Source organism: Cavia porcellus, unplaced genomic scaffold (assembly GCF_034190915.1).
Source record: "Cavia porcellus strain 051 isolate PalLab524CR breed Dunkin Hartley unplaced genomic scaffold, mCavPor4.1 scaffold_1, whole genome shotgun sequence".
Taxonomy (NCBI): Eukaryota; Metazoa; Chordata; class Mammalia; order Rodentia; family Caviidae; genus Cavia; species Cavia porcellus.
The window spans coordinates 209,158,061-209,175,264 of NW_026947484.1; the positions used below are offsets into that span (position 1 = coordinate 209,158,061).

Here is a 17,204-nt window from a genome sequence, read left to right on the forward strand (position 1 = left end):
TCTCACACAGTGGTCCTGCTCCAGGTGATGTGCCTACCTGCTACCTCTTTCTTCTTCATTTAAGTTTTTCTTTTTACTCTCTTCACGGGCTTCAGTTCTCACCTTAGGTTCTTCCTGGGTCCAGGGTACCCACTTCCTTCCTTCTTGTCTTCCCCACAATGCTATATTCCAGCATCTGGACTGTTTCTCACAGACAGGCTGTTTTCTGTGCTGCTTACTGTTCTGCCATCTTCCCTGAAGTCACCATTTTGATTTTATAAGAGAGAAAAGAATTCTAGAATTAATCCATGAAGAAAAAGACTTGTCCTAAATCCCACCAGGGTGAGTGACATTACTTTATTGTGAAAAGGGTAATATATTGTTACTTACCTTCGGTAGATTTTGCTAGAAAACATTTAACACTGCTTTGTGACATGGACAAATAATTTTATCCCTAGGGCTGGGGATTTAGCTCAGCGGCATAAGCGCCTGCCTTGCAAGCAGGACGTGAGTTCGATCCCGGGTACCAATAAAAAGGAAAAAGACAATAATAATTTTATCCCTGAGAATATCAGTTTCTTATGAATTTGTGAAATAAAGATAACTTCACTTTCGCATTTACTTGACTATCATTAAGATGAAAAAATACATTAAAATGTTTTATCATTTTTTAAAAAAAATTTCGTCTTTGCTATAAAAACAAGAGCCAAAAATACACCAGTCCGATCAAAGTTGAGTGCCTCCAAGGAGGGTTCTGTTCTCAATCTATGACTTGTATCTCTGAACCCAGAGCTGCTAATTCAGTTTTTGTCATCACTGTACAAGCAGAAAGAGGGCACTAAGGAGAAAACAGGTGTATTTCAGGGACTGACCTGGAATCACACATCGCTTTTGCCCAGCACATAGTCTCATGGCTCCTCTGAACTACAAAGGGAATAAGAATGGGAAATAAAGTCTCTAGTAGGTAGAGGTGTTAGCCGTTAAGTCCTGCTAACACTGAGAACTATGTTATCAAAGTAAGTAAAAAGGGTTTGATGTACATTAGCAATCTATGCCTCAGTGATGAATTGAGAAGATGATCAAGACAAAAAAAAAAAACAAAACAAAACAAAACAAAAAAAACCCTTCTCACACAGGATAAACTGGGAAATGTAGACAGCTCAGGACAATGCATATCAAAGCACTTGAATTTAGTGAGATTGGCAGCCAGTTCATTTTAAAACACAAAACCTTCCCACTTTGTCCTCATACACAATTTTATTTAGTGTCCAAACAAACTAACTTGCATTAAGTGTCCATGTAGCCCCCTCCCGACTATTTTAATTCTAAATATGTTTCATGGATAAGCGTATGTGATACAAGGTCTATAAGCCTAGTAGCATCACTTGTGTGAGGATATTACTGAATTTTCAGAAAGCTCTCTATGTTGTGTTTTAATTCTTGCAAATTGCTTGCCAATTTAAAACAAGCTGCATCTAAACAGTAAGTAATTGCTTATGATAATGAGTGCAAACTAATTTGCTAGAATATGTTAATATTCACAAAGCACTTTTATACTGCCTGCTGTTCCAAAAATACTGCTCTCTTGGTTAAATGTAGCTTTTAGATAGCATTATTGTTAAGCATCTGACTAGTATCATGAGTTCAGTTGCATCTACCCAAAAGTCATATGACTGTGACTTTAGTATTCCAAAGAAGGAACAAAAAGTCATGTCATTCTTTGATAAATGATTCAGAGTATTTGAGCAAAAAGGCATTGAAGTCTTAATAATTAATTCTAATTAGTGATTGATGGTAGTAAGCAGACTATACTGAGTTAGAAATTGCCTGTCTTTCCCATAAGAGCAATAAAACTTAATTTAAATCACTTCAAAGACAGATGGCCTGCAAACTCCATTGGAATGCAATAACCCATTTAAAGAGAATTAAACACTTTTAAATGACCCTGTATTTGGCTGTGTAAGTTTAAAGCCTTCTTTACCTTCCTAGTGGCCTGTGCTCTGTGCCCTACAGGTCTTTCTCAGTCATTTTCATAGCTGCACTGCAGAGCTTGAGAGTCCTACATTTCAAACATGGGGGTCTTTTGAGGTTGGGAAGCTAGTGTTCAAAGATCTGAGGTGCAGACTGAAACCACCTTGTAATTTTAGTCTAGGAAGATAGAATTTTGTGAACCAAACACAAAAGAAGAAAGGGCTGACTCTTTCTTGCTTTAAGTCTGATTTGCCACTTCAATCCACACTGTAATGTTTCAATCATTTCAACTTCAAAAGTATCCTCGGACAGAGTTATACATCTCTAGATAGGTGGTAAAACATAAAGATACCCATAGAGAGCTTTTTAAAAAAAAAGTCACTTTCAAAATTTATATGTTGTTTGTGACTTTCATTGTCTAAAAATCTTTAAGAGAGTAAACATTTTCATGTTTCAAATTCAAATTTTATGCATATCCAGAAGAGGTCTAACTTTGCAACCTCATAGTTACTATTTTTTTTTTTTTTTGCTTCTTGTAACTATAAAAGTATGTGTTTTAATACCTCACAGAGTAGGCTGAATTTTACTTATTGCCGTCTTCATAAGCTTTTTCGGAGTGTGAGTTGCAGAACGAATAAGCAAATTAAAGGTTTATATATATGTATATACATATAGTTTATTTTGCTTGTATTAATATAGCTGCTACTGTTTCTTATTTTATTAAGCATAGATTAGTATTTAAAAAATTAGAAGTGATTGTTTTGTGATAAAAAAGGAATAAAATAATTTATGGTAAAAAACAAAATATCACCAATACATTCTTATCAAATGCATTCTCTTATTCTATCAGATTGAGTAAATGTTAAGGCTTTATATTTAGGATGCATTAGCTATCTTTTCTGCTTACAATGTCTTATTTTTTTTGTTGTTGTTGTTTTTCACTAAAACACAACAAGAGAAGACAAAACACACTACTCTTCAAAATGCTGTGGTCATTCTTCGTCTCCTCTTTCTCCAGGGCTATCAGAGAGAATGGTTTCTTCTCTGTGGGAAGAGGTGCATTTTATTGTCTCTGGCAGCATGATTCTATAATGAAAATGTCGATGTCCAGTCTGCCCACAGAGCTCTTCTACCTAACCCCAAGAGGCATCCTGGATTTATTTTTAAATATCTACTTTGCATCAAACTTGTCAAGGTCTTTTATACTTTTAAATCCCTCTCTCTATCCAAGTAGCAAATTATTCTTATAACCAAATATATGAAATCATTTTGCTGAAATTTCAAAATCTAACACATTTTACATGCATCTTTTTGAATCAAGGACAGGATGTACTTTCTGAAGCCAAGGAATGATAGAAACTCAGGATGTAAATTTAAGATTCAGGCAGACCTGGGTTCAAATTCTCACTGCATCATTTAATAGCTACATAATCTGGACCAAGTGATTTAGTCTGTCTTAGGTATTCATTTTTTTTTAAAAAATAGAGATAGCAAACACTATCCTTCAGAACTTCTGTAAGAATTCAGCAAGATACTGCATAGTAACATATTAGTCCAGTTAGTGTCATATGATGTATGCTTAATTAACCTTAGAGGGAATAGTTGCTCATGTATTGTAAAAACATAACATCGCATTGAAATATTATTTTATTCCAATGAAGAAACCTTTAAAAAGTTGGATCTATTTCAGAGTTATGCTCAAAGCAAATACCTTTTAAGGAATGGTGCTCCAACCTCACAGTTTTTATGAACCTTCTTAGTATTTCATTCCTTGTCTTAGAAGTTTTTCACACAAATCTGTTATACTATCTTTTATTTTCACTAACTATTGACAGTGGAAGTAATAGTAAATTGTATCATACTGGAAACTTCATGAAAAAACAGCATTAGTTCATTCCCATAAAACATCTAGCATGATAGGATTTATGACACAAGACCAAACAAACAAACAACAAATGAAAACTCACTTGACCATTTAATAAAGGAGAAAATCTACATGAAATGAATTGCAAACTGGCATTCTTTCTAAATTTTTGATTATACAAAACATGTTTGATTTTATGACAAAGCTGAATTAAATGAGCAGTGGCAGCAAGCTTTTTATCAGTATGAAGAGGAACATAGAGGAATGTGTTGCCTTTATTATTAATGCATGTTTCTGTGTGGCCAGTACTAACACATCAGTGCCATGACTGCTAATGGATTTACTGCAAATTAACCTTGACATCCATTGCTGAATGTAAGGATGACTCAAACACGTAGCTGTTTTCAGCAATCACTACATCTAAACTGTTCTGCAATTCTTTATTACCCTACTCTTAATTCATTAACAAAGCTGGATATATCAGATGTTAATTTAGCTGTGCCAAAGTACATGGAATACAATTTCTGATGTTTGAATTACTTGTGATATTGTAAGAATAATATTTTTAGAATTTATTCAATGTATTTATGTAAAGGGTTCTTTTCCTTCTTACATTATTTTCTTCCATCCTCTTCCTAAACATGCCTATTTCAACCTCTCTTTGCTTCTGAAAAGGCTAATATATTCTCCCCAGATGGTTTGAACTTTTCTGAAAAAGGTAAGCCATCACTATGTACAAGTCTATTCCATTATTGGTTACTCTAGATCATTGCTATGGGAATAATAATACAATTAACTTCTAAAAAGATTAGCTTTTAACTCATGACATAAGTATATGAATAAAAGGTTCTTTCTTGAAAGGCTGTAATTCTTCAAATGTCATCTTGTAGGCAACACGAGACATTCAGTCCATTAGGTGTCCATTCAATGTAACCGGGATATAACACTTTTTCCACTTCAAGTTTGCAAGGCAGTCAGATGAAAATTAAAAATAAATCAATTATAAATAAAAGGAGTTTTTATTCCTCCTACAGCCTTGTCAAGATGCCATTGTTAAATTTAAAATTTCTGAACATTTTCTACATATGTAGAAGTACTTTTTGGAGAAAAGTTCATAAAAAGCAAAAGGAAAAAGATAACCTTGTATGCAGAAAGAGTTTTCAACCAAGGTTAAAAATCTTTAAATTGGTAAAATAAATAAAAAATGTTGAGAGTTGCTAAAGCAACTAAATTGCTAAGTACAGTCCACTGACTTTTTAAATTGCTACACTTTTTCCAAGATGGTAAGAATTATTTCATAAAATGCAGCAGTATAGTTTCCCCAGTTCTTAAAATTTCATGTGAAATATCCAAAAAAAAAAAAAATAGACAAGGGAGTATTACATTAGAGGAGATTAAAGCAATCAGAGTAATAGGATCTTTTAGTTTTATTAAGTAACTAACCTAAATCTAAAAATTGATAACTATTTTACCAGCATCAAGAAGTAAGAGACAGCCTTCAATGTAAAAAAATGCATTAAAAGGCACAAATAAAAGGAAATTAATTGAACTGTATCATGAGTTTGTACTCCTGGTAAAAGAGACTGATTTGGCATAAGTTGGTAAAGCAATTCCAACTAGGTAAAGAGACTAGCCAATAAAATAGTTCTCTTTCTTTCTTTCTTTCTTTCTTCCTTCCTTCCTTCCTTCCTTCCTTCCTTCCTTCCTTCCTTCCTTTCTTTAAATCACTACATATTTGCAGTTCGTGCCATGTACCATCATCCTAGGGAGTGGGTGCATGCACAGAATACAACTTGTTTCTTTTTTATTAATCCTCTCCCCTCACACTTCCTTCCCTCCTCTTGTAAATCTCCTTTCTCCATTAAATATATGGTATGTACAATAGCCTAATGATCTCACTGAATGTAAACTTTTTATGCCATAAACATGAGCTAAGATTACCAAGAAGAAAATCTTTCAACTATTAAGTTTGAGAAAGGAAGAAGATAATGCTCAGTACAAAGTAGGGAAAGAAACTGGCATGTAACTGAAATGGTTTAGACACTGCACCCTATGCTTCATCAGATCAAACTGGAGATGTTCAGAAAAGTACAACTAATTCCTTAATAATGAAAGGTTTATGAAAATATCTAAAGATAATATACAAACTAGAAAAAAATGGGGAGTTTGTCAAATATGGAAAGTTGTATGTTCTATTGGAATAATAGACAAAATTAAGGAAATTTATTGAACTTTTAAAAACAATTGTTTATTAGATTGAGATCTAACTACAAAAGACAAGGCGAGACAAACCATGAGTATACAGTATTGTCTCTCACTGAAATTTCCTGCGTGGCACTATGTAAAGTTACTGTATACATGTGCTCCACAAAACGCCAATCATAAACTTGTTTGACCACAGAGATTCTTGAACCCCTTCTGAGAATCAGAGATATTGTGAGACTCCTGGGGTGCATGAGAACTCATTAGACATTAACAGTTAATATTTTCCAAACTGTCAATGGGATTAAATAGGCCAGATCAGCAGACCTCACAGCAGATCTGAAAGGCATTAAATCAGAGAGAAGATTCCTCTCCAATAAGTCAGGCTACATGAGATTCAACTCTTCCCCAGCCAAAATACCATTTTAAAATGAAAAACGCAGTGTGCTTACTCAATAAGAAATTTCAATCAAATGAAGCTATCAAGAAAATGGAACAGCAAAAAGCTATTATGATTTCTATAAGGTTAAGAATCATTTCTCTCAAGATAATTTAAATAGTAATTATGTACTTCAATAAAATAAATTTCCCTCTGCCTATTGGCCTAAAACTTTTCTTTAAGGAATGTATTTTTTCATAAATAGTATATATTTTCACATACATTTACTTTAATGAAAATGCTACGTGTTAGAAAGGATTATATGTTTATAAATGCCTTATATGTTTATATATTTTCAGATTTTGACATGTATGAAGAGAGTATGCTACATGGGCATAAAATATTCTTCTAAAACAAGTGTGTTCCTCCCTAATATCTGAAGTAGTTTTTTAGGAAGTAAATGAGTTCATGGATGAGTCACCTTGTTCATACCTTTCCTATGTATTCAGGACAACTCATAGAAGCAGACTGTGCACCATACAAATAGACACCATTTACATAAAATGAGATATGATCCCTGTTAACTGGTATCATACAAAGTCATGACTCTATATAATCATTAACTGATGTTAATTGAATTCATCTAAATAAGTCCTTTTTTTGCCCTATCAGGAAACTAATTAGAATATGTAACATTCCTAAACCACTCCATCTCTTGGTTGTCTGATAAGAATCAATTGTGGAAAGGAGCTAAAATTAGAACCTATAACAAACTGGGTATGGTAGCACACACCTGTGATCCCAGAACTGGAGAGGCTGAGGCAGTAGGATTGCCATGAGTCTGAGGCCAGCCTGGGCTACAAAGTGAGTTCAAGGCCACTCTAAATTACATAGCGAGACCCTGTCTCAAAACAAACAAAGAAACAAAAGCAAAAATTAAAAATAAACAAAAGCCTGTAGCATTCAACTTTTTCTTGACATCAGACAGACCTGTACATTAAAGATAAATATTCCAGCAAAATAATTTATGTCAGAAAAGGCTACTCAGCTGTGTCATCATCTATTTTGAATTTTTAAACTATTGTTTGAGAAGGTGATGATCTTCAAAATGGTAATCATAAAAAGGAGTAGAAAAATGATAAATAAGAACAAAATAATAATATTTATTTCACATACACATGTAACCATACATATAAGATTTCATATTAAATTAATTTAGGTGATTGAAATTTAATATAATATTCGGTTTTGTAAATAGTACTTAGGAAACTGATGCAGGGAGTTATACATCACCTTGAAATGTATTTTCTTTAAAAACACAATTTATTTTCCTCTCAAGAATGTTAGTTTTTGAAAATAACTCCTCTACAAACAATTCAGCTCAATAATTTACGCTGTGCAGTGAGACAACAAACTTTGGTGAAGATCAAATTCAAAATCTTGAAAACCATGGGAGTCTCTTATTCTAGGTTAAAGAGTAACAAGTAACTGGTAGACTCCCACCAGTCCAGAGCTGTAATCTAGAGCTAAAAATAAAATAACCACAACCAATAACCTTAAGAACTTAGAATGCTTACGTCTTCCCTCTGAAGCTAGACTCCCTCAAGCAGTGAGTGAACTTTATTAAAAACTCTCTGGCAAGTAATTCAGTAATCAATTTGCATTAGCACTAAAGGCATCAGGTACAGAGGAGAGAAAAGCATACCGTCAGATTCTTAAAGAAAAATCTCATATTGAAGAACATTTAATAAGCTGTGTATGTTCCTACTAAATTCTTTAAATTATTAAATATTGACTAGAACTGGTGGTTTGCTTGATAATAACTTTCAATGTATTTATTCCAAAATTTTAATTGTGAAAGCTCTGAAATTTCAGATTGTAGTAGAAATGGCCTAAGTAGCACAGCTCATCCACATAGCACATCACTAGTAAATTCGTATTCGTTCATCCATCCATTCATTCATACATAAAAGTAGGTCACTGCAGAAATCACTGAAACCATAATGAAATGGTTTCCAGGCTAAAAAAACACATGTAAAGCCTTGAGTCAGATATATTTATTGTCCCAACATTTGTGTGGACTGGTTCCTTCCATGGGTTCGGCATCCAAGAGGGGCGACAGTGTCAGTGCTGAGGAAAACAGTGCAAAAGCAACACATCTTTCTGATGTAACTGGTAGGCGCACATAGTATGCGTTGCCCTTGTGAGGGGAGAGGAGATCTAAAGACAGGATGGCGGTAACTGCAGAGGGAGGGCACCATGCCTTTCAGAACAGGAGACGAAATCCTGCGGAGATTATGTTCAGAAGTTTCTTACAGTCCTAGTAACCTGATAAAGGTCATTGGGAAATGACCTTTATTTAAAGCTAGTAGTGAACTTTTTTTTTTTTTTCAACAAAAATAAATAAAACACAGTGCTGAGACAATAGCCAAGTTTGCTGCTGAATTTAGAAAATAGGAGACTGAACATCATAAGCCAAGGATAAAAACGTTTATACAGGGCTGGCTGTTAGGCTTAGCAGTACAGTGCCTGACAAGCAAGAGCAAAAAACCCTGATTTTGATTGCTGATACAAAAAGAGACAGAGAGAGAGAGAGAGAGAGAGAGAGAGAGAGAGAGAGAGAGAGAGAAGTCGGCGGGGAAGGGGGAAGCCCCTATAAAGCTATAACTCAAGAAAAATTAAGCATTTATTGCATATAAAACACCATGATAAATCCTGGTGGCAATAGAAAGTTTCAAGCTATCATCATGAAATCCTCAACTGTCCCTATCAGATAAATCAGATGTCAACTTTTTAAATTTCTATTTTGTATTCCCATTATTATAGACATAGTTTTTAGTGTATCACTTTCAATTTAATTTAAATTTAAATTTTGTAGCAATAACTCTTTTACTTATCTAGCATCTTCCTGTCTCTCCTTTGTGTAAATCTCCCTTGCAAACTAATATATTTGGTTTTAGGCAGTTTTCTATTTTTGTTGTTGTTTTTTGAGATAAGCCCTGCTCTCTGTTCACCAGGTTAATATCAAACTCATGACCCACATGCCTCAGTTTTTATAAGTAGCCAAAATTACAGGCAAGTGCCACCATATCCCACCACATTTGGTTTTTGATGCAATATAGCTAATTATAAAGACCTCTATTCAAAGACCTTTAATAATTAAACCATTGTATACTACATTCAGTAAAGAATTTTTCTTGTGGTAACTTTGAATATCCTTCAAATAAGATAACCTTAGACCATTCACTTGTTTTCCTAAAAATCTCCGAGTTCTTTTGGAAAAGATAACATTTCAAAGGATTCCAAAATGATTTTGGGAATTGAATTTTCATGAAGAAAGGCAAAGAAACACAATATGTTTTCAAAGTATAAGGTGTAGAATTACTTATATAACTTGGAAATCATTTTTTCATTTTCTTTGTTAGTCTTTTGGAAAGAATCACATGCCTTTTAAAGTACTATTATGTTCCATTTGTATACAGAATTAGTTTTCTAGATAATTACAGAGTATAAATAACATAGTAGATATTAGTAGATATGAGGATTATTGAAGGTCAGTGTTAAAAACAGATTAGATAAACTCTAGTGTTATTATATTAAAATTTCTTTGAAATGAAAATTTCCATTAAGTCACAGAATTTCAAGAGTAAACGTTAACATTCACTTGAAAAGACTAAAATAGGTGTTGACATCAAATGTTGAGAAACAAGTAGGACACTTATTTTACTGAAAATATAAAGCTTTAAATTATTATCTCAAGTTCCATAACTGTAAACTGAAATGTTTTATAGCTCCAGCGGTTTGGGATATGTACCCTAACTAAATATTATTCCACTTATATTAAATGCTCTGTCAGTTCACATTTGTATCTTCTTTCACAGCATTGTGAGTTGAAAGAGGAGTGTATGATGTACAAATGTTATTTTATGGATATGAGACATTAGATTATGACAACCATTGGCCTTGATAAATTCAAACTGACATACTCAATTAACTTTTTCTGACTGCCTTATTATTGAAGAAACACTTCTCTACTAAAAAAAAAAAATGTGTTGTGGAACAGACTCTAGATATTAGATTTATACCAGCTTCACCATTTAACCAAATATGTAACTTGAGGTAAGAGGTCAATCCTCATATCTAAATTTCTTCAGATACAACATGGAAGTACTGCTTATCCTATTTTCCTTATAAAAGTACAGAAGAAATGAAAAAAAAAAGGGTCATGAAAGTGATATATATAAAATGAAACTCACTATGTAATATAAACTAATGTTGATTTACAACACCACTGTACTAGGGTGACTCTTATAAAAGGTATATGAATCCTTAAATGTGCTTTATATTTTATTTTGTTCAGTAGTATATCTAATTTTGGGCATTTTATTTATTTCATGTGAAAAACAGAGTTACTAGAGCATAAGTTTAATTAAAAGGAAAAAATAAGTTAATCATTAAGTATTAGCACTTAAAGATAGCCGCTACAGGCCAAGAGAGATGTAGCTCGGTGGCACAGTGCCTGACTGGCAGGTACAAGGTTCCGGGTTCGATTTCCAGTACCAGGAAAAACAAAGATAATCACTACATCTTCCTTTTAAAGAAATCTCACCTTCTATTGGCATTTGCCTTACTGACACACTTAGTACTTAATCACCTGAAAAAAAAAAATTACCAAGCAAACAATATTCACCAAATGGTTTATTTAGTAATACAGTGGTGCTGGTGGTGGTGACTGTGCTGTTGATGATGTAGCAACAGCTCTGAAATGCTATGGTTTCTCTAATATACAACCTGTTTGCTCTCCATTTAATTTGCTTACTTACACACTGACGGCGGCCTTTGAAATACGACTTACATTCTACCACATGAGAAATGTAAGCTTCTTTTAAGCATTGACATAAAAATATTTGTAAAAATTAACAAAGAAGTGCATAGTCTCTGTATCATTTAATCTTAGCAGTGTTCTAGTTTATCACTTTTACATTCAGTCATCTTTAACATGCTTTTTGGGCAGATTTATGTACCAAAATCTTTTTAGCCATCGGGTATATTGTGGAAGTCTTGGGGGATTTTCAAGAGTCTATGAAAATGATTGATGAAAAACAAAGATTGATTATCATCCCATAAAAAGCCCCACAACGTTAATCAGCTATTTAACTAAATACTAGCGAATGTGACAAAAGCCAACTTCATTGAAGTGGCAAAATTTAGTATATAGGTATTATAAAAACATTTCTATGCACACAGCTTTTACACATCAGAATTCCTGTAGGTAAAAGCTTTTTCCCATGAAAATGGGATGTTTTATGGTATAACTTTGGCATATAGTAATTATAATACATTTCTCCAGAGAAACAAAATCAATGTGGCATACTCTGTCATCTATCTATCCATCTAGTGACACCCATACATATACTGATATTTGCAAACTAGAGACCCAGAAAAGTCAGCAATATAATTCAAAGGCCTGAGAATAAGAGAGATAATCATGTAGGGTTTAGAGTGGGTCTGAAGACTTGAGAACTAAGGTCCTTGAAAAGTGAGTTTCCAGTTAAGTCAGGCAGAGGAAGAGGGAAAATCCAGCCTTCCTCCACTTTTTGTTCTATTCAAGCCCTCGGTGTAGTAAATGATGGCCAGTGACATTGTGTGGTGCCTTTCTCGTCACCAATTCAAAAGTAATCTTTTCCAGAAACACTTCACAAACAAGCCCAGAAAAAGTTCACTAGCTTTGGGCATCCCCAGAATCCACTCAACTTGAATGACAAAACTAACCTAACAGTAGGTAAATAATAAATATATACTGAGATTGTTTCTTATTGAAAGCATATCCTCTCCTCTATAAATTCTCCCTAAGGTCTGTTCTAAGGTGAATTAAGTAAAAATTTGTGTAGTAACCTCCAGAATGAGGGAACTCTTTTCATTTCTCTTTTATATAAATCTTTGTATATATCTTCTAAATGATAGAACTCGAAATTATTATTTCAGTCAGTGAAAGAAATACTAACTGAAATGAAGTAGATTTTCAATGAATTGGATTCCAAGTGCATTTGGGGAAAAAAGGAACTCTTTTTAAATTAAGATAGTATACTGACATCATTACTAGAAAGTAAAATGACCATAAGTCATACTAAAATGTGAACACTCACAGAACGGGACCATGGCGTCATTCTCAGTGCTGTAGGGCTCCTGTTCATTGGGGAGGGGAGCTCTCATTAGAATGCTGAAAGCTTGACAATCAGTAGATGCTGCTTGTTTAAAAACTCCAAGCTTTTATAGATAGATCTGTTGGGTATTTTCTTGACATGAATCCTGGGACTCATGGCTCTTCTTCCATTAGTTATCACCTGTCATATATACACAAATCTTTTCCTATAAAACTTTGATTCCTAGTGTATTTGCTCCACTGTGCTTGGTGACCTTACCGTACCTGCCTGCAACTCTTCTTTCAAAAACAAGTTGGTATATGTTTCTACTGATTTTGGGAAGCCTCCAGTCAGTATTTTCTACCAGCCTATTTCTTAAAAACTGACAGGAAAAAATAAAATCCCACTCTATTCCATGCTCATCCAATTCAATGGAAATGAAAAAAAAAAAGCACCCATAATCTGCTGTTTGTTATGAAACACCTGCTGGTGGATTTAATGAGTATATTAAAAATGGAATTGCTTATCTATTTCTGTTAAAAGAACTCTGTCCTCACCCCTGAACTTGTTTGATTAAACCTATCATTTGCTTTGCTATAGTTCTGAGTGTAAAGTCAATGCTTTGTGATACATCAATATAATCATCATGGGAAAGTGTAGAGGTACTGGTACTAATTATTTTTTGTTTTTTTTTGTTCTTTCTTTTTATTTTGCTTTTACAGCTGGGACAACGTATATCTTTAGCAAAGGTGGTGGACAGATCACATATAAGTGGCCTCCTAATGACCGGCCAAGTACACGAGCAGACAGACTGGCTATAGGGTTTAGCACTGTGCAGAAGGAAGCAGTTTTGGTGCGAGTGGACAGCTCTTCAGGCTTGGGTGACTACCTAGAGCTACATATAGTAAGTATTTTTAAAGTAATCATCATCCTTTACTTTTAAGTGCTATGTTTTTCTACAGGATTGATAATTTTGCTTCTTGGCTGTTTTCCTCTAGAAACTGATACTTTGCTATAGAAAATACAAATATCATCTAGAGATGGTGAAATCATAGATCTATTAGAGGTAACATGCAATTTTCAATGGAAATGCTTTTGTTTTATTTTGTTTTTTTGGAATGTGAATTCCTCTCAATTTTTGTTTTCACAGAGACTATTTGGAGTGATTTTAGTGTCTTTGGATAAGCTTGCCAAATTAATAAAATAAGTTATTGCGTGGTAGATACCATACCATCTGGCCGGAAGCAGAAGGTTGTAATACTGGTGACATCCAAAGATCTGGATTCAGTGTTCTTACTTCTTTTCTTGCTAGAGAGAAAAACTGTCAAAAGTTACATGAAGTGGAAGGAAACCTTACGGCTATTTTGTGATGTGAAAGAAAATCGCAAAAAGATGCCATTTTGTGCTCAATTTGATATGTGTCAGGAGAATACCTTGGATTCTTGCCATTTCCAGTTTGGGACCATTACTTTTTCTCTAAGTTCTCAGCTTCTCACAAGAATTTACTCAGTGGGCTGGGGACTTAGCTCAGCGGCATAAGCGCCTGCCTTGGAAGCAGGTAGTCGTGAGTTCGATCCCTGGTACCGATAAAAAGGAAAAAGACAAAAAAAAAAAAAAAAAAAGAATTTACTCAGCACATAGTAGAAGACAAATAGCGGCTCATGAATGAAAATGTATTTTTCCTTTTTAATGTTACTGTAATTGACTTTATAGTTAAGGGACTCTTCTTTCTCTCTCTGCACTCAAAGAATTACTAATGAGTATGTCTTTTATCTTCTCATTTCCTTGTGTTACTTGCAAGGAAAACTATATTCATTAATTACTAATAGATATTAATATTTTACTAGTATATCACAATGATGAGCCGGGAAAAAGTGTCAGGTGGACAAGATTGTGGGGTTGACGGTGTGCTCAGCGGTGCAGCACTATCGTAGCTTGCTTGGTGCTCTGGATTCAGTCCCCACCACCACAAAAACAGAGAAGCTCTTCAGAGTCCTTATTATCATTGTTCTTTGTCACAAATCTTTAACTTCTGGAAACTTCAGAAGCATTTCATTCAGTCCGTCTTCTACTGAATTTTATTTCCTCTGTATCTGTCATTATGTAAATGTGATTTGTTTTGTTTTTATCTGCCCTTATAAGTTCTCCCTTTATGAGTATTCATGGCACAAAGGATATTTGATTAAGGCATCATCTTCTTTCTTGATAGAAATTGGTCTTTTGGCATTGTTCCTAAAATACTTAGGAGAACCACCAAACACCAAAATACTACATTAACACAGACATTTACAAAGTCTTAATTGTCGAAAATTTTATTAATTCATTTTCTTAACCATACGTTTGCATTGAACTTTAGAAATTTCCAACAAGCTGAGTAGGGATTTACATTGAATACAGGGGCTAAATTCATTTGTAAACCGGGAAAAAAAGCAGAAAATAACTTCAGCACAACCATTATGGAGCCACCGTAAATTTTCCATTCAAAATGCACTTGTCAAAATACGAACTCTGGGAAATCTAATTTCAGCTGCCTTTCAGCAAATATCTAACAATCAAAATTGAAAGCATCTGGGTTTTTATGCCATCATAAATAAATGATCAGTTGAGGAAACTTAACTAGTGCAGTAGGAAATCTTGCAGCTTAAAGTAATCTCAGGTCTCACAATCTGTTTGCTTGGTTTTGACTTAGGAGCATTTCCACTTCAAAAATAAATAAATAAAGAAATAAAACGAGCTTTTCCTTACTAAAAGAAATTACTTATTGACCCATAACCAATTACACTTTTACCCTGAGAAAATGTTCTATAGTGATCATTCTCAAATCATAAGGATCTCTGTTATTAAATTACTCAAACTACTGGTTTTTTTAAATGGTAAAAAAGTTGAAGTGTACAGAAATATTTATTTCTTCCAAATTCTGATCCAATGAGGGCTCAGGGGGCTTTCATACATGAAGAGTTGACTTTCTACATGTTTTTACCATCTCAATACCCTTCGCTACCCCTTTGTTGATCATGGGTTTCCTTAAAAATGGTAATTGGTTTACGTCAGTAATACGTAAAAACTTATATTCATTTTGAAGATTTGATACGTGTATAAATCATATCATGAGAATACTGAAACTTTCTCCTGGTGCCTTTTTCCATCTGCACAAAATCTGTCCTTCTGTTTCCTAACCTCTCCATTGCCATGAGTGCCTAGCTGTCTGACAGTTGCCCTGAGGGTACCTCTTTGTGGATCTCCACTTCTCACCTTGCCTGGCTGTTCACTTTGTATTTAGAGTTTGTCTTACACACTCATTTTTGGATTTGAAGTCTTCGAGTTCTTGCTATTTCTCAAACTCGCCCTTGGAAATAGATGTTAGCTCTCTAAAACTCCCAAGCTCTGTTGTCTGTCACTTCAACTCAAACTTGTTTCAACCACTGGAACCCATTATGCTCCAGATCTGCACAAATAAAGCAGTCTATCTCTTTCCCCCTCCTTTCCACTGTCTACAAGAATTGACCGATCATTAGTGACTCAAGAAATTGTTTTTATGTACAAATGATACAAGTCACTTCTTTACATGATTCAGTATTTAATCAAATGTAACACAAGGCCTATTTGGGTGGTTTTGGTTTGTTTTATGCTACTGACCTCTATCTCTTAATCCATTCATGTAACATTGGGCGCATAGGAAAACAGTAAGAGGAATTAAAACGTAAAAGAGAAAGATAAGCAAAAATCAGGGAGGCAAAAAGACAAGGGAAGGGACTCAAAACAAAAGATGATACCTGTTTGTGAGAGACAGTTCTATTTTTAATACTAAAATTTGGACTTGGGATTATTTAGATGCCTTTGAAGTTCATCCTGGTTTTCTCAAATGAATCCTAATTTTCCAGGATTCAAAATCAGCATTTTGGGAGACTGTGGAAAAGTGATTACAAGTTTGAGCCCAGCTTGGGCAACTTAGCAACTTATCACAATTTAGCAAGACCTATCTCAACGAGAAAAAAAAGGGACACAGGAGATGTAGTTCAATATGAAGGCTTTTGGCTTGATCCCCAATAATGCTCAAAAGGTCAAATAAGACTTGTGGACTTTTAAATTATTACTTTTTAAATTTGATTTAATGAAGATAAGTGATTTAAATATTAACCTGGTTCATATAATACATGGTATATTTTATCTTAAAAGTTAATAATTTAGTTATCCATTAACTTCCAGGAAAATCTCTGTAAGCCAAGTTGGCAACATATAAACTATTTACTGATCTCATTTTAAAAATCTTAGTTTCATCTTTAATTAATAGAGTGAGGTGAAAACCAAAAACTCATTTGCATCTATTAAGAGATACTCCTTTCTTATTGAAATGTATAATGCTACTTCAACTAGGTGATATTTAAATTCTGATTGGCATATAATTTTAATGAGAATTTGAATATTTGACATTGTTTATCATCGTTTTTCAGAATGATCAAGTTTGATTTCATTTGAAAATGTAATCACATTTAAATTTTGATTAATGTGCTCTTAAAATATAACAACTTGGAATAAAATAGCTTATGAATGGGGTAGCCTAGTTTTAATCAGTGAATTTTTTGTTTTATTAATATGATTGTGCCGCTGTTAGGCTGAAAGCTATATGGTTTTACTATAGAAAGTGTAAGGTTTAATCAACGAAGAG

The 17,204-nt window shown here is 33.8% G+C and overlaps 1 protein-coding gene across 29 annotated transcripts in view; it reads left to right on the forward strand.

Annotated features, from left to right (window-relative positions):
- The window catches only part of Nrxn1 (neurexin 1), a 1,032,692-nt gene that overhangs the window by 724,365 nt on the left and 291,123 nt on the right, over positions 1-17,204 (forward strand). For all 29 annotated transcript variants that reach the window (XM_063228713.1, XM_063228704.1, XM_063228733.1 and 26 more), the window contains one exon: positions 13,261-13,442. In XM_063228713.1, the coding sequence (XP_063084783.1) occupies positions 13,261-13,442 (182 nt within the window). The remainder of the gene's footprint in view (positions 1-13,260; positions 13,443-17,204) is intronic.